At 39.6% G+C, this 18,620-nt stretch overlaps 1 protein-coding gene across 7 annotated transcripts in view; it reads left to right on the plus strand.

Moving 5' to 3' along the window:
- The window catches only part of KMT2C (lysine methyltransferase 2C), a 310,800-nt gene that overhangs the window by 196,895 nt on the left and 95,285 nt on the right, over positions 1 to 18,620 (plus strand). For 4 of the 7 annotated variants that reach the window (XM_040352734.1, XM_040352731.1, XM_040352737.1 and 1 more), the window contains 12 exons: positions 296 to 460; positions 1,114 to 1,223; positions 3,515 to 3,568; positions 6,628 to 6,840; positions 8,559 to 8,687; positions 10,172 to 10,291; positions 10,978 to 11,108; positions 12,649 to 12,826; positions 14,660 to 14,719; positions 14,967 to 15,071; positions 15,370 to 15,417; positions 18,309 to 18,446. In XM_040352734.1, the coding sequence (XP_040208668.1) occupies positions 296 to 460; positions 1,114 to 1,223; positions 3,515 to 3,568; positions 6,628 to 6,840; positions 8,559 to 8,687; positions 10,172 to 10,291; positions 10,978 to 11,108; positions 12,649 to 12,826; positions 14,660 to 14,719; positions 14,967 to 15,071; positions 15,370 to 15,417; positions 18,309 to 18,446 (1,451 nt within the window). The remainder of the gene's footprint in view (positions 1 to 295; positions 461 to 1,113; positions 1,224 to 3,514; positions 3,569 to 6,627; positions 6,841 to 8,558; positions 8,688 to 10,171; positions 10,292 to 10,977; positions 11,109 to 12,648; positions 12,827 to 14,659; positions 14,720 to 14,966; positions 15,072 to 15,369; positions 15,418 to 18,308; positions 18,447 to 18,620) is intronic. The other 3 variants (XM_040352732.1, XM_040352735.1, XM_040352736.1) reach the window with 3 other exon arrangements.

Consider the following 18,620-nt stretch of genomic DNA (forward strand, 5'->3'; position numbering starts at 1 on the left):
GAAAGCTGCACAATGAGACCCTTGCTCTCTGTAGGGAAGTGTTGATTTCTGTGGAGAAACCCATACAGCCAGAGCAAGAGCTCTCCAATCAGCAGGGGCAGTCAGTGAGCTTCTCTGATTGAAGGGTTATCCATACAGTTTGGATGTTTTGCATGGCAGGTTTGAATATAAACAATAAAAAATACTTTTTATCTTAATGATGCTTTAATAAAAAAAAAAAAAATCACCTCTCGCATAGTGTAATCCACATAAATTTCCCGAAACTCTGGAATGTCACTTTTTTTTTTTTAACTAGGTGTGTGTCATGTAACAACTGCAAAGCAATAACACCAGGGCTGCGGTGTGAATGGCAGAACAATTACACACAGTGTGCTCCATGTGCTAGTTTGTCTACCTGCCCAGTGTGTGGCCAGAACTACATAGAAGATGAAATCATTCTCCAATGCAGGCAGTGTGACAGGCAAGTACTTTGCTTCATCCTTTACAGGCGCTAATAAAATACAAATGTATTAAATTGCAGCTCACCTACTCTTAGATGTGATGGCTACATTAGTTTTTATTTTTTTAGACTTTTCCTTTTTCATCTGGTGATTCTGCCATAACTGTTTTTAGCTTCCTTTAACAGAACAAGCTGTCATGACAAAAGTGTAAGTTAGAGTGTTGGGACAAACCATTTACCACTGACAGAGGTGCTTACAATGATCAGCTTTCATTCATTTATGTAAAGCCTTTATCCCAAAGCGAAAAATAAATAAATACTGTATCTGCTTATAAAGTGGGAGTTTGGCTTCAAATTATAATTGTATCTAAATCTGCTAGTCCATCTAACGTCCCCGCCCCCCCCCCCCCCTCCAAACTGACAGTGCTGCTGTCCCAAATGTGTCCCCTGTGCTCCTTTATCCAGAGTAGGGGCACTGTGATACAGGAGTTATGTTACAGGCCAGATCACCAGGGAAAACAAAACCGCCTAGAAACGAAAATTAAAGTAGCCACCAAATCTAATGATTGGTAAGCTGCTATATATTACATTTTTGGTTTTGAATTTTATTCCGCTTTAAGTAATTCTTGTTTTTTTTTACGCTTGCATTTCTTCGTGAACATTTTTATATTCAGGTGGTCTCATGGCACCTGCCAGACACTGAACACAGAGGCAGAGGTAGAGAGTGCAGCCGATGGTGGATTTGACTGTGCTATGTGTAAGCCATTCGTAATACCAGCTCAAGGTAATTGCACTGTTGTGTGTTCTACATATTTGTATATTCTGTAGACAACTAAACTTGCCCCCCCAATATAATTTCCATTTGAGGTGTTTTTAGTAATGGAACATTTTTATTTTTAATAACCGCACATTTATATTTAGCATCAACAATGTATGCAGTGCTTCCTTATTTTACATTTATAGTCTCTGCTGTCAACTTACAATCTGTGGTTCCTACCCTACATGCCCACACTAGGGCCAAATTGGGCAAGAGTAGATTACCTTACCAACAGGTTTTTTGGAGTGTGGGGAATTCTAAAGCACCCAGAGGAAACCCACCCATGTACAGGGAGAACATGCAAGCTCCATGCAGGTAGTGTCATGGTTGGGAGTCAAACCAATGATCCTATTGCTCCAAGGCAGAAGCACTACCCACTAATACACTGTTCTGCTCCTATGCACATTTTGAAGAAAATAAAAATACTCCGTCCATCAGTACAATAACGGATTAAGGATACTAAAATGAAAAGGAAAGCATTCACATTGCCACATCCGTAGGTTAAAGGGAACACAAAAAAAGAGGGAATACCTGGTAGATAACCCTGGGTCGGACTTTTAAGGCACAGTAAACAATGGAGACGTTTTTAGAAAAAAAAACAATGTTTTTTCGAAAAAAGTACATAATACAAAATGAGCATTCGAAGACGAGTTAAAAAGCATATAGATATATTTTGTATAATTTTATATGATTTTTAACTTATCTTTTAATGCTCTTTTTGTATTATGTACTTTTTTCATTAAAACAGTTTTTTCTAAAAACTTCTCCATTGTTTACTGTGCCTTAAAAGTCAGACCCAGGGTTATCTAGCAGTTAAGGATACTAGTAGTAACACTGTTTTACCCCTAACCCATATATATAATGTATTTATTTTGTTTACTGAATTGACAAACACATATACCAAAAGAACAGCTCAATATAAAACAGGCCACATCCAAAAAATAATACAACATCATGACCAAATTAAACAATATTACAGATCCTAATCTATCCTTCCCTCTTATCTAAAGAAAACCTTTTTTTTGGACTTTTTCATAAGTCAGACTGCACTTTTAGACCACTTTCATACTGATGTGGTTTTCAGGCTTTTTTTAGCACTAGAAATAGCACCTGAAGAACGCCTCCCTTTCATTTCAGTGCGACTTTTCACACTGGGGCAGTGTGCTGGTGGGACGTTAGGAAAAGTCCTGCAAGCAGCATCTTTGGGGTGGTTTGGGAGAGCTGTACACATCATTGAAATTAATGGGCAGCACCACGGAAATGCAGCAACACAAGCATTTTTAACCCCTTCTTTAGGGTTAAAACCCCCCTGCTAGCAGCCAAATATCACTGCCAAGGCGTATGTCTTGTAAACATTTCTGTTACGCAGTATGGCAATTTTTACATTAAGACCCCTTTCACATTGAGGCGTTTTTCATGCGGTACAGCGCTAAATATAGCGCTGCTATACCGCATGAAAAAATCATGCCCTGCAGGCTTCAATGTGAAAGCCCGAATGCTTTCACACTGAAGCGGTGCGGTAGCCGGACCGCTCCAAAAGTCCTGCTAGCCGCATCTTTGGAGCGGTATAGGAGCGGGGTGTTTACCGCTCCTATACCGCGCCTTCCCATTGAAATCAATGGGAAACCGCGGTAATACCGCCCGCAAAGCGGACGGTGTTAACCCTTTTTCGGCCGATAGCGGGGGTTAAAACCTCACCGCTAGTGCCCGAATATCGCGGTAAATATGACGGTATAGCGGCGCTAAAAATAGCGCGGCTATACCATCACTGCACCTCCGCTGCCTATGTGAAAGCAGCCTAAAACATTTTAAAACTTGTTCATGTTTTTTACTAAAATTTACCACATGAGTAAAGTGGCAAACTTTGAATTTAGAAACAAAAAACTGCAGGATTCGCATGGTACTATAACATCAGCAAAAAACTTCCTCCTTCCTTTTTTACATTTAGCTGATTTGTCTGATAATCTCTCTACAAATGTGGCTGTTTAGACCTTTAAATGTCAGTGTTTAATTACTTCATTCCAGTCAAAGCTTGCTCAGGCAGAAAATTGTGGTGGGATAAATGCAGGGACATTCAGGCTTTACATAGTATTAACAAAGTACAGGTTGTTTTAACAGAGCATTGTGTGTTTCAGGTTATTATATTATGTACTCCCTCTTTTTTTGACTGATGGAATGTGTTAAAATGGTCTGCAATGTAATCGTTCTATGGAATTTTGATTTTCTATATTTATATCTTTTTTTCATTTTCTTTCTAGAAGAAATTGAATCTCCAGTTGATGCCCAGATTGTTCCAAAAATTAGAGAACCTGGTAAGAAAAGGTTCAATGTCTGTTTATGTTTTGCTGCAAAAAAACACATTACTCAGATTATCGAAGTGTATAATCTCTGTTTCCCAGAAAATGGGGGAAATTTTTTTTTCATTCTCTTGTATTGTGCTATGAGAAAGAACGGGAGAATACGTTGGTTTTTGGGCAACACAGAATGAATGAGATTAAAATATCACTTCAGGAAATCATTCATTAACCACTTAAGGACCGCCTCCTGCACATATACGTCGGCAGAATGGCACGGCTGAGCACATGCACGTACAGGTACGTCCTGTGGTAGTACCCAGCTGTGGGTCGCGGATGCGCGCCCGCGACTTAGTCCGAAGCTCCGGGAACCACGGACCCGATCGCCGCTGGAGTCCCGCGATCGGTCCCCGGAGCTGAAGAACGGGTAGAGCTGTATGTAAACACAGCTTCCCCGTTCTTCACTGTGGCGGCGTCATCGATCGTGTGATCCCTTTTATAGGGGGACACAATCGATGACGTCACACCTACAGCCACACCCCCCTACAGTTGTAAACACACTTGAGGTCACACAACCCCATCAGCGCCCTCTGTGGTTAACTCCCAAACTGCAACTGTCATTTTCACAATAAACAATGCATTTTAAATTTTGAAAATGACAATGGTCCCAAAAATGTGTCAAAATTGTCCAAAGTGTCCGCCATAATGTCGCAGTCGCAAAAAAAATCGCTGATCGCCGCCATTAGTAGTAAAAAAAAATATTAATTTTTTTTTAAATTGTCGCTCTATTTTTGTTTATAGTGCAAAAAATAAAAACCGCAGAGGTGATCAAATCCCACCAAAAGAAATCTCTATTTGTGGGAAAAAAAGGACGCCATTTTTGTTTGGGAGCCACGTCGCATGACCGCGCAATTGTCTGTTAAAACGACGCAGTGCCAAATCGCAAAACATGGCCGGGTCCTTTAGCTGCATTTTGGTCCGGGTCTTAAGTGGTTAAGGCACACAAGATCAGAAGAAATTATGTCATTAGGTTGTACTGCTGACTTTAAAAGGAATTGGAAACTGGCAAACAAATGGACACATAGACTTTTATGGAGTTGAGTTTTGTCAAAAAACGCAAAAGCTCCTAAACTCAAGTTTAGAAGCTTTAGTGTTTATGAGCCCTATGTGTGGTCAGTTTGTAATAGGAATGTGGAGGGACTGGCAGGAACACCAGGGATTTCACACAAAGGAAGTAATACAAAGAGAATAGGATACTTTCTCATACAAGTACATGGTACAGCAAGCACACATCAGGAATATGAATTGTTGGGAAACACTTTAAGACTTCAGCATAACAAAATAAAAATGTTATAGAGCATCTTAGTGGACATTTGTTTTACACAACTTTGAAAATGGTGCACCAAACAAGGGCTGCCAAATATACACATTTTAAATGTAATATATAATTGTCACAAAAGCAGAATTTAATAATCATCGCTACACAAAGCTATATAAAGTAACTCTAATAATAGTAAGACTTGTAAATATTGTAAATGGGAAAAGGTTGCCATGTGTTTCATTTATTTGTATTTTGGGTTTAACCAGTTAGCAACCGCCCTATAGACGAAATACGTCTACAAGGCGGTTGCTTAACTCTGGGAGGGCGTCAATGTACGTCCTCCCAGAATCGCGCCCTGTGGGGCGCGCACACGGGAGTCTCCGTGACCGCCGGGTCCTCCGGACCCGACTGATCACGGATCACGGTAAATCGCCGCTGATAGCGGCGATTTACCACGTGATCGCTCCATCCAATGACGGAGCGATCACTAGTAAACAAACCGGCGTCATGTGATGACGCCGGTTCCTCCCTCTCCTCTCTGTACCGAACGGTACAGTGTGAGAGAGTAGAGGGGAGAGAGCGGAAGCAGCAGCAGCTGCTGCTGCGGGCTGGATCTGTGACACATGCAGTCACAGATCCAGCCATCGATCCCTCCCTGTGCAATACTCTGCAGTACCAGCCACACTCTGCAATGCCCCCACACTCTGCAATGCCCCCACACTCTGCAATGCCCCCACACTCTGCAATGCCCCCACACTCTGCAATACCCCCACACTGTGCAATACCCCAAAATACTCTGCAATGCCCCCACACTCTGCAATGCCCCCACACTCTGCAATGCCCCCACACTCTGCAATGCCCCCACACTCTGCAATGCCCCCACACTCTGCAATGCCCCCACACTCTGCAATGCCCCCACACTCTGCAATACCCCAAAATACTCTGCAATACCCCAAAATACTCTGCAATGCCCGCAATACTCTGCAATGCCCGCAATACTCTGCAATACCCCAAAATACTCTGCAATGCCCGCAATACTCTGCAATGCCCGCAATACTCTGCAATGCCCGCAATGCCCCGCAATGCCCCACAATACCCCACAATACCCCGCAATACTCCGCAATACCCCACAATACCCCGCAATACTCCACAATACTCCGCAATACCCCACAATACTCCGCAATACCCCACAATACTCCGCAATACCCTGCAACGTCGTCTATGGGGATTTTTAAGTAGCGAAGTTTGGCGCCATTCCACGAGCGTGTGCAATTTTGAAGGGTGACATGTTGGGTATCTATTTACTCGGCGTAACTTCATCTTTCAGATTTATGCAAAAAAATGAAGAAAAAATACTAAATTTGCCAAATTTTATAACAGAAACAAAGAAATATTATTTTTTTTTACAGAATTTTCAGTCTTTTTTCTTTTATAGCGCAAAAAATAAAAAACCCAACGGTGATTAAATACCACCAAAAGAAAGCTCTATTTGTGTGAAAAAAAGGACGAAAATTTCATTTGGGTACAGTGTTGTATGACTGAGTAATTCAAATTGTGAGAGCACCGAAAGCTGAAAATTGGTCTGGTTATTAAGGGGGTTTACGTGCCCAGTGGTCAAGTGGTTAAAGAGGAGAAAAGTTGAAAAGTTTTTGTCGGCTCTTTTTCTTCTTTTTTTTTTTTTTTTTTTTAATAACATATGTAATTTTTTAATGTTGCATGTCAAACTTGTTTCATGCTTTTTATTTTTTTTTTCAAGATGTATTCAAAACCTTCACCCAGGATGGAGTGTGCTTGACAGAGTCTGGACTTTCACAGTTACAAAGCTTAACCATCACAGCACCAAGGAGGAGGAGATCAAAACCAAAGTTAAAATTAAAAATTATCAACCAGAACAGCGTAGCGGTTCTCCAGACACCTCCGGACCCTCAGTCTGAGCTTTCACGTGATGGGGAAATGGATGATAGTAGAGGTAATGTCTTGTTATCACTGTTTTGTCCTGCTGTTAAAGTGGATCTTCACCCTGAAAACAAACTTCCCTCCTCTCCACCCCTCTTCCAGTCTACTTTACAAAAATAGCTTTTTTTTTTTATTATGAGTATGTTTTGGTCCCACCCCCCATGTTGGTCACTTGGCTAGGCTAATGCTGTGCACTGTGCTCCCTATGCCTCATGGGTTATGCACGTAACATATCCCACCAAGCATAGTCTTTAATTCACAAAATGAGGAGGGAATAAGCCTAGTGGTACATCATCAGTAGGCCTGTCGGCTGAGCCCGGAAGAGTCGGCAGCCTCCCGATGACCTCACACAAGCACATGGTGCCGTGGGATCTGAGTATGGCAGAAGAGAAGAGGACCTCAGCAGGACCATCCTGTATCCTCTGTGAATTTCTGAATTGTGCACAATATATTTTAAACGTAATACCGATTTGTGGGTTCAGCCCATCGCACAGTAGCATTGGTTGGTAAGTGCTGTTGAACCGACGGTGTCAAAACAGCTAGTAAATAATTCAGGCTCTGTTTTACATTAAGCAGTCAGCCTGGAATCTCCTGGTTGGCAGTTGAATAGGACAAGGGAATGAGTGATCAGTTACTAGGACGGTGATGGCCACAGCTTAATAGCAACCAATGAAGCCCATTGTATGAACCCGTCAAATTCGAGACAGCTTCCCAGCACATACGTGCCACACTCCGAGCACTAGTGTCTCTTTGTATGCCAACTTAGGGTTGGTTCTTACCACCGGTTTCCTAATCTGCAAGCTGCTAATTTCTTGACTTTTTGTCCCACCTCCTGTCCTGTAACAGAAACATATAGCAGTATGTTTTCAAATTTGACTTTAAAAGTGGAAATGCAATTTAAATTGGAACTATTTGCAAAAAGATATATATTTTTATGGAATAAAGTAAATGGGGGTTTTAACCTGTCATTTTTTTTTTTTTTTTATCTGTGTCCCATTGGGAAAATTTACCTTCACTTTCTGTCCCATAGCCACAACAGAAAGTGGTATATAGTAAATATTAAGGGAATTCCTTGGGGGCCCAGGTTACCAGTTTTGATAAAAGTAAACAGAACAAATAGGGTGGATCTCCCTGACTTAGAGCACAGACAACCATAAAAAAATAAAAGGTGTTCTAATCCTTCCCTTCTCTGTCCAAAGCTTAAAAAAAAAGTTCTGTCTTTAGTGATGTGTTGATGTTTTGCCTAGTTTCCTTCAGGGGGCCCTCCAGTGAACAAGGGCCATACAACAACTTGTATCTGAAATACAGCTTGGAGGTATATGGCGGAAAGCAAAAATACATAAAATAAAAGGACAATGTGTTCTGGGTGTTTAAAGGAGCTCCCTTTATCAGGATTACAAAGAAATTGAACTAAGAAGTTAAATATTATATATACACACAGTTTCTAATGTAATTTATATAAAACTCAATTCTGGTCTCTACACTTTTCATTGATGACACTTTACTCCATACACCTCTAAGCTCTTCTGATAATGTTTTCACTTTGTCGCAATAACAAAAACTTGACATGGTTTTTAATTCCTTCTCTACTTTATCAAAAACATAAAAAGTTTAGCTATACTTTCAGCTATAACCATATGGATATTTGTGTAAATAGACTGGATTCCTTTACAATTTTATAAAGTTGTTTTTACAGATAAGCAACACTTAAATATGACATTTATGTTGTAGAGGGAGATCTTATGGACTGCGATGTGAAGTCTGACTCTAGTCCTGAGCGAGAACCTATTGAGGATGGGTTGCAGGGTGCAGAAGTGATGGATGGAATTAAGAAAAGGAAAAGAAAACCATACAGACCTGGTATTAATGTTTTACCTGTCTTTAAGTTGATTACTTAATTAATCTGAAAATATGAACTATTACATCTGAATTTTTTTATATTTAGTCCTTGCAGCCAGCAGATAGCAAGCTGAGCAGAGTTCTTCGATAATTTTACAGCCCTGCTGTGAAATATATTGTAGAAGTATTAGAGATCAGAATGAATATCTGCAGAATTACTTTTGACTGTCCTGCTGTGAAATAGATCTCAAAAGTAGTATAGATCAAAATTAATGTCCTGCATTGTGAACTTGAAGCAAATGAAACTGACCAAAAAAACGCTCTCAGTACTTGTGTGGCAAGGTTCAATCTTGAGAAAGTTATGTTAAAGTTTTTGACTTTTTAAGTTCAAGTTTCTTGGAGCTAGTAACATCCGTTTTCAACCAGTGATGACTGTCCTTTCCGCGACTATAGGTCCTTTCCGCGACTATAGGTCCTTTCCACGACTATAGGTCCTTTCCACGACTATAGGTCCTTTCCACGACTATAGGTCCTTTCCACGACTATAGGTCCTTTCCACGACTATAGGTCCTTTCCACGACTATGGGGGGTATTGAATAAAAGTTCACAAATGTCCAGTCAGTAAAATGTTCTTGGTTTGTAGCATTTTAAATACACCTCTGTGGATTGGCAAACATGGCACGCTTTTGCGAGTGCCGAATTACGTGGTGCCACAGTACCATGCAGCTCCATATGTCACAATTTTTTTTAAAAAAAGCGTCGCCTACACACCGACTGCATTACGCAGTGATGTGAACCTAGCCTTAGATCCTTCACATCACAATCCTGTTATTACATCAGTGTTCTCAGCCTCCTTGCACATCATCCCTCCCTTCACATTACAGTTCCCAGCCCCCCTTAATATCACCCCCTTCACATTCCTGTCCTCTCCCCCCTTTTAGCACCCCTCCTTTACATTGCAGTCCCCAGCCTCCCTTCACATTCCTGCCCACACCCCCTTTGTAGGCCCACCTCCCTTCATATGACTTCCTTCACATTCCTGTTCTGCCGCCCCCCCCCCCCCCCCCCCCCTCTCAGGATGGAGTGTGGGGAGGTTCAGGTCGTCTACAGCTAATATTGGAAGGACAAGACAGCGATGGGCGGATGGTGGGAGCTACCCCAGTTAATTGATTGGTTGCTAAGATGCAGGGTGGTCCTAGCAATCAGTCAGTTAACTGGTCCAGCCCCTGCCCCCCGTCCATTACTGTGCTGCCTCCCGATGTCCGCTCTGCAAAAAGACTGTGATGGCGGCGGCAGAGGGGGAAAACTTGCATGGTCTGCTATTTAGTGATTCCAGATTTAAACATACGGTATTTTGTTTTGTGCTTAAGACGGGTACATTATTATCAAAATGTTTTTGTACCAGAATTCCTGCATTCATGGAAGAAATTAAGTTATTAAGAATTCTGACAAACCTTAGAAAACAGAATAAATAAAATAAACTGATCAGTGTAACCTCCCTCCAGGTATTGGTGGATTTATGGTGCGCCAAAGAAGCCGAACAGGTCAAGGGAAATCCAAGAGATCTCTTTCCAGAAAAGATTCTTCTGGCTCAGTTTCTGAACTTGTGCCAGGCAAAGATGATGGTACGTCCATTTTTATGCTACATTATCGTAGTAAGCCTAGCACACATGTGGCCCTTGTTTATTAAAATGTCTAAAAGAACAACTGCCTGTGTTGCCTCCTAGCAACCACCCAGATTCAAGCTTTCATTTTCCCTGCAGGTTTGATTTTGACTAGTTATTGTGAAGCAGTGCAAAACTGGTCTTGTGAAAGTGGATTTCCAGGACAGATGGAGATTCCCTTTTGGATTTAGTAAAAATCAGGGGGTTATGCAACTCCCACAGCAAGCTTGTAAATAGGTGGTTGGCTAAATTATTTTACAGACAGTGACTCCCGTGGAGGCGGTGGCACTGAAATTTCCAGGTGCCACTCTCTGGCATGGGTTCCACTCAAATTTGAGAACCAACCTGTTATCCTGGAAAGCACATGTGAAGACACTTTAATAAATAAAGCCGCATCATTTTTAATGCTGGAAAGTTATCAGTGTTTCCCTGTGCAGCGAGCTGTAGATCTGTGTGGCATTTCTGGTGTGCTGAATGTCTTTCCTAGTAGTACAACACAGCACAATGCTGTCTGCTATCTACTACTATTAAATATTTTCAAGGTAATAATTATAATTTATCTTCAGCATCTGATTAATTTTGCAATTTGCTGTGATGTAGATATACAATTTGTTTTCCTCTAAATTACATTCTGTGTACATCCTAAGCCTGGAATGAGCAACTGCCTGATACTCCAATGGATCAATTGGCTCCTAGCTCCGAGAACACAGAAAAAATTAGGAAGCGTTACCGGAAAAAGAAAAACAAACTTGAGGAAACCTTTCCAACATATCTGCAGGTAATTGCAATTGTCTTTTTAATACATTTTAGACAATTTAAAGCATAAACTTTCATTCACACACACAAACCATTGCCAGGCATTTGTTTATCGGCCCAGCCTAAAATGTGAGGACAAAAGAAACAACAACTGTGCTGCCCTATAGGTAGGAGAACTTTGCGGGTTGCTGAAGATGCTGGACATTTACATTAAGCAAAGTAGCAGATCTTTATTAAAATATCTAAGCACTGGAAGCCAATACAATTTGGTAGTCGTGCACATCCTTCATCAGGGCTGAAAACAAGCTATGAGGTTGATTTATTAAAAGCAAATGAGGTAAAGCTTCACTGTGCAAAGAAAAAAAAAAAACAGCATTTTTGCTTGCACATGATTGGATGATAGAAATAAGCAGAATTTCCCCTTCTTTACTAAGATCTAGAGCAACTGCACTTGCAGTGCACAATATATTTGCCTGTAGTAAATAAGCCCCTATATGTCTTAATGCAGGTTGGTACAAATTCTAGGTAAGACCTTTTTGCTGAATGACCCTGGGAAAGTTAAAGTGGTTTTAAACCCAAAAGCAAACCTTATATTGCAACTTACCACTTCTTAGATGTGATGGCTGTATTGGCTTACTTTTTTTTTAAGACTTTCTTTCCTTTATTTTAACCTGGTGATCTAGCCAGTAGCAAGTAACCGAACACACTTTCCTTCAAATGCATTGGTTAAGAGTGTTGAAACAAACCATTTACAGAGCATCAAGGGATGCTTCAATGATCCGATTTTATTTTTGTAAAACCTGCAGTGTGAGCTAGCGTTTGTCTTCAATTTGTTAATGTATCTAAATCTTAGAGGTGCGCATCTTCACTGGTCTCAGAATTCGATTGTGATTATCTGTTCAACAATGCGATACGTTTCGATTCCACGATGCATCGCGATTACTGATGGTTTCCTAAAAAAAAAAAAAAAAAATTCAAGCATTTAGAAGAACTCTGTTTTGTTTTTTAATTTTATAAAAAAAAAAAGGGCACTCCCTATAGCAGGACCAGGACTTGGAGGAGTCCATGGTATGAGGGAGGGGTAGGAACTGAAGGATGGAAGAATCCATGAATAAGAAAGGAAGGAAGGATGGAATAGTCTGGGGATGGAGATGGAGGAATCCAGGAACAGAAGCATGTGGGCACAGCCCCACTGCATGGTAGAAAAAACTTTTTTCCATGGAGTTCTTTCACAAACTAAATGTTATTCATTTAGTGTTTGTATCTACTATCAATGTATATCCGAGTGGCCCCAAATGGATCCTAAACCTGACATTTTTTTAGAATTGCCCCATACACACTTGTGCTGTTTTCTTTCCATGTACATTATATAACGTAGATTATTTCAATTATTTACAAATGATAATTGCACTTGGTAATAACCAAGCTTCAATGTTTCAATTTGAAAAGCGAAACTTCTTTTGCCATATCTAAAGTGCAGTCTTTACCTGATGGTTATTGTTTTGATGCCTCCTAAGCATTTAAGGTTTTAGTTATATATACTTTGTCAATTTTTTTCACAGGAAGCTTTTTTTGGGAAAAACCTTTTGGATACCAGTCGACAAAACAAGCCGAGTGTTGAGAATTTGTCTGAGGATACCGCTCACCTGCCGTACAAAGCCAACCTTAATTCTACCTTTCTGGATCCATCATCTGACCCCCTGCTTAGCTCTGCTGCAACACCCTCCAGAGCCACAAATGGTAAGGGTCAGCAGTTGCATCAAGTGTAGATAATAGGAAGCCTTCTTGGCAGCGCATTTGCACCAAAATCATATTATGAATAGTTCAGGTGTTTTAAACCATTTTATGGATTTTATTCTTGTTCAATCTTTTTGTTATTGAAAGTGTTCAAAAGTGGACAGAGTTAGCATAGTTAAGCTTTTGTACATAGAATACATTGACAATACTGTTGTGTGAGCTGTTTTGCTAGAAAATTACTCAGGAATCCCCAAACATATTTTATATACATACATATATATATATATATATATATATATGTTTTTTTTTTAGCAGGCACCCTAGGGAATATAATCGTGGTCATTGGAACTTTTTATGTTACACAGTACTTGCGTGGTATATTTTTTCATACCTGATTTTTTTTGGAAAACATTTTCATAAATAAAAAACAGTAAAGTTACATATGAGGGCGTGACTTGCGTATGCATTCACTTCTGCGTGCGAGCTCGCAGGAATGGGTGCACTCTTTTATTTTTGTTTGTTTTATTTATTTTACACTTTCCCTTTAACAAAAACATTTTTTGATCGCTTTTATTTTTATTACAAGGAATGTAAACCTCCTTGTAATAGGAATGGTGCGTGACAGGTTCTCTTTATGGAGAGATGTCTCTCCAGGCTGGAAACCATCAGATCCCAAATAAAATTGACGATCTGATGCTTTTCTAGCCGAGATCCCGGCTTTGTTTACTTCATATTGTCGCGCCTGGGCCTCCGAGGATCATAGAAATTTCTGCGGACTATCTGTCCCTTGGAAATCTATATGACTCTCTTCCAGTGCCGGTCGATTAGATCGCACAGGAGAGCGCGGAGAAGCATTGAAGGGGGGGGGGGGACACGACGACACCCCCTCCCATCGCCGCTAAGAACGATCAAGCAGCTATGTTCATTCTTATTGTGCTCAGAATCTGCAACAATATCACTGGCCTTGCAAATCAGTCTGTTGGTGTCGGCTACCTTAAGCCTGCTTCCCCAGCATGCCACTGTATACAGGAGAGCGCTGACCACCACAGATTTATAAAACATCTTCAGGATCGTGCGGCAGATGTTAAGACCTCAAAATATAGAGGCGGCTCTGGCCCTTCCTTTAGAGCACCTCTGTGTTCTTGTTCCAGTCCAGCTTATTATCTATGTGCACTTTCAGATACTTGTAACTCTCTACTGCATTCACATCCACTCTTCGGATGAAGATGGATGGAGATGGTGGTCACTGGTGCCTTTCTCCTTCTCAAATCCACAACCAGCCTATGCTGCATACCATTTATAAAAGAGATGGATGCAAACACGTTTATTTACTTTATATGCCAGCGTTGGAGCTGATTGCCCCCCATTTGTCATGGGGGCTCGACAACAGTGAGTTCACAAAGCCACAATGTCATCCTTTGGCTTCCATTTCTTCCCATCTCATGTCACCCCATTGTTGGCACTCCCTCTAAGCTGTTTAAAGAAAATGTTTTCTTTTACAAACAGTGTGCAGCCTAGGAATGAGGAGGGGAAGGCAATGCACGTTGATCAGCCTTTGCTTTCACTTTAACAAATTGCAGCTTACAAATTCTTAGATGTGGTGGCGGTCTTAGTTTCTTCCACCACACTGTGTCTATGGAGCAGTATTGTCACCTTAGGTTGCTTTCCTGATTTGGACTACAAAGGCCTTCCTCTCATATCATTACATAGGGAGAACGGGTTTTGTAGTTCACCGAAGAAAGCTGAAAAAGTTTGAGATATGAGTTCAGTATACAGTAAGTTACAATGATATAGATTTCTATCGGGGTCAACCGTTTGTTTTTTCTTTATTTGCAGAAAATGTATTTAGCTGGGAAAAAAGAAAACGACTGCAGCCGCCACCACATCTAAGGACTGGTAAGCTACCAAATATATTTTTGTTCTTGGTTTTACAATTACGCTAACCTCTACTGCGAGCCTTCTGCTTCTCTGCAGATGCTCAGTTGGTCATGTAGAGACAAAAATAGGCGCTTAGGTGCCAATTAAAATATATCTGTGAAAATGATGAGATTCGTGTTGTGCTACCAATGAAAATTACACTTTTTGTAGCATTCCTATGAACATTGTGTTTTATGACATCTTTTCTGCTCTGTTATTCTCTAAGGTTGTTCTCAGGATCCTCTAGCAGATTTGTCTGAAGTTCTGAACACAGATGACGACCTTTTTGGTATTCTTTCTGATGATCTTTCGAAAACATCAACTCATACTGGTACGTTTTTCTGCATCCTTTTTGTCTTTTATTAATTATTGTCTCGCCCAGTGGTTCTTTTTACTTCTCACTACTCCAATTCCTAAGTAAATATGTTTGGTTTCGGCTGCTTTTTATCTTACAATATGTTTTGTATATTTATTTGCTTTTTTATTTTATTTATTTTTTAAGTTTGTTTTTACTTTGAACACATTTTAAGCATGTTGCCTGACAAATTTTCATCCACCCTTTCTTTATTGTTACATCCTCATTTTCTTTATTATAATCATCCATTTTTATCTGGTTTTGGGTTCTGTAGGTCTTGATTTATGCCCTTTCCAGGTTGAGAATTCATCTTCTCCTTTTGGTAAGATGGACAAAGAAACTCTGCTTCCTTCTTGCTAGACATCTGGTAGCTCTGTCTGCTAGCATTCTATATGCATGAATTACTCTTTACTGCTTTTGTGTCTTGTCCTTTGAGTGTTTTGTGTTTCTCATTGGTCATAGAAATCTTTGCTGTCTATTTAGGAAGGAAAGGTTTGTGCATTTTTATTTTTTTTAATCCAGCACTTGTAATTGGATATAGTAGAGGGGGGACAGCATTTGGCCAAAAGAAGCTTTCTCTGTGAACCTTAAAGCGATATTAAACCCTAAGCCAAAAAAATGCAATGAATTGCAACTTGCTAATACGTCTTTTACATTTTTACCTAGTGATCTGGCCAGTAATGCACCCCCTGTATTAGCGTGCCCCCACTCTGGATGAATGAGCACAGGGGGTGCTTTTGGACAGCAGCATTGTCAGTCTGGGAAAGTGTACTAGCAGATTTAAATGCGCTAACAAATTGAAGCCAAGCACCAGTGCAATTACAGCAAACTGTTTTTCTGTTTTGGGATAAAGGTTTTGCAGCCATCGCATATAAGAATTGATAAACTGCAGTAATGTTTGCTTTTAGGTTTAATACCGCATTAAGACACATTTCTACCTACACTTCTTAGATATAAGTATTTGAAGACTTTTTTTTTTTTTTATCTAGATTAACTTTTTTCTTCTGGCTTTGTAAATGAAATTGATATTACATTTTAAAAATACATATATATATATATATATATAATATATTTCAGCTTACCAATTCTTAGATCTGATGGCTGCATTTGTTTAATTGTTTTAATGACTTTAATTTTTAGGCTTTTTTCTTCTCTATTTTCACCAAGTGATCTAACCATTAAGTCTGTTATTTTTCGGTTTCTTTTAACAGACCAACAAGTCCCTTAAAATTGGCAGTTAGAGGGTTGAGTAAAATACTTTAAAACTGACAGGGGTGATCGCAGTACTCAGATTTTATTCATTTATGTAAAACCCTTCTTCCAAATGAAAAAACTGTTACTGTAACATATTAAAGTATTCGCTGGAATTTAGCTTTAACTTCTATGACATCCTCCCAGGTTTGCGCCCCCCACGAGCTAAGATTCAGTGAAATATGTCATCCGCTGTGTCCACTGAACACAGCAGATGACAGATCAGTGTACTGCTGAGACCATTTAATTGTTGTGGCAATCACAGCAGATCACATGACAATTGTACATAAGAAATCGATTTGATTCATGCCATTCATTTTGTACAATTGTGTTGACCTCTGTTTGGTCACAGTGATCACATGATACAGAGAGGGCCAATCAGTTTTTTGGCCTGAAGATATTAGATGGGCTAGGAGTACATTAGGATTGGTACATTTTCAGATATATACCATAGTTTGTGAAGTCTATAACTTTACTACAGGCTAAATAGTATACACTGATTTGAGGGTTTTTTTCACAAAAGAACTGTAGCAGAATAAATGTTGGCCTAAATTTATGAAGAAAGATTATTTATTTGCTATAACAAAAATGTAGAAAAACACATTTTTATTATTATTTTTTTGTCAAATTTTTGATCTTTTCATTTATTTAGCAAAAAAAAAAAAAAACCCAGTGGTGATTAAATTTCACCAAAAAAAAGCTCTGTGTGTGATATTATATAAATGTCATATGGGTACAGAGTTTCATGGCTGAGCCTTTGTCATTTAGCCACTTAAGGGCCGAGCCTCTTTTTGACACTTGTTTAAAAGTTAAAATCTGTTTTGTTTGCTAGAAAACTAATTAGAACCCCCAAACATTATATATTTTTTTCAGACACCCTAGAGCAGTGATGGCGAACCTTGGCACTCCAGATGTTTTGGAACTACATTTCCCATGATGCTCATGCACTCTGCATTGTAGTGGAGCATCATGGGAAATGTAGTTCCAAAACATCTGGAGTGCCAATGTTTGACATCACTGCCCTAGAGAATAAAATGGCGGTCGTTGCAATACTTTACATTGCACCGTATTTACGCAACGCTTTTACAAGTGCAATTTTTTTGGGCAAAAACTATTTTTTTTTACTTCAAAAATAAGACGACAGTAAAGTTAGCCCAATTTTCTTTTTATATTGTATAAGTTAATGTTACACCGAGTAAATTGATATCCAACATGTCATGCTTTAAAATTGGAATGGCGATAAACTTTGACCTTTAAAAATCTCCATGGGCGACATTTAAAAATGTCTACAGGTTACCAGTTTTGAGTTGGAGTTCTAGTGCTAGAATTATTGCTCTTGCTCTAATGATTGCGGCTATACCTCACGTGTGGTTTGAACACAGTTTTCATATGCGGGCGCGACTTACCTATGCGTTCACTTCTGCGCGTAAGCTCGATGGGACACTTTAAAAACATTTTATTAATTTATTTATTCCTATTACAAGAAATGTAAACTTCCTTTATAGAAAAATAGCATGACAGGGCCCCTTTAATGTGAGTTCTGGGGTCAAAAATACCTCAGATCTCATATTTACTCTTAAATGCAATAAAAAAAAATGTTTGTTATTAACCCAAAAAAAGTCCATCCAACTGAATGATCCACTTAAAATATCCCCATAAAAAAAAAAAAAAAATAAGAACATTTTTTTTTATTTAAGCGTCCCGTCCCGCCAAGCTCACGCGCAGAAACGAACGCATATGTAAGTCGCACCCGCATATGAAAACTGTTCATCACAAGAAATTAAATGGCTTAACTATTCAGAATTTACGAACACTCTTTGGGTGGATCTTTCGTTGTGTATCTTATCTAATTGTGGTCAGATATTTCCCTAAAAGGTTTCTTTGTCAGAGAGTCGGGGACTGTATTAGGAAGACATCTTTTAATGTGAATACTTATGGTAGCTTGTTTGTTTGTCCCTGCAGCTGGACTTGATGTAGGTACAATGTCGGATGATTCATCATCGATGCCTCAAGCCAGTGGTCCCCAGAGCTCTCGGCCATTATGTGAGGATCAACTAGATGGGATTCTCAGCCCAGAACTAGACAAAATGGTTACAGATGGTAAACCTTGCTTATGCTGTTTCTTGTTTTATTAATCACTCAATTGGACTTAAGAAGCCATGTCAGGTTTATTGCAGTCTGTGTCCCCATTGGGGCAATTTTTGTTTTCTCGTTTTTTCCTTTGGAGACTAGAAATTATAAGAATTCTCTACAATGTGGACACAGGCTGCAAAA

Source organism: Rana temporaria, chromosome 5, assembly GCF_905171775.1.
Source record: "Rana temporaria chromosome 5, aRanTem1.1, whole genome shotgun sequence".
Lineage (NCBI taxonomy): Eukaryota > Metazoa > Chordata > Amphibia > Anura > Ranidae > Rana > Rana temporaria.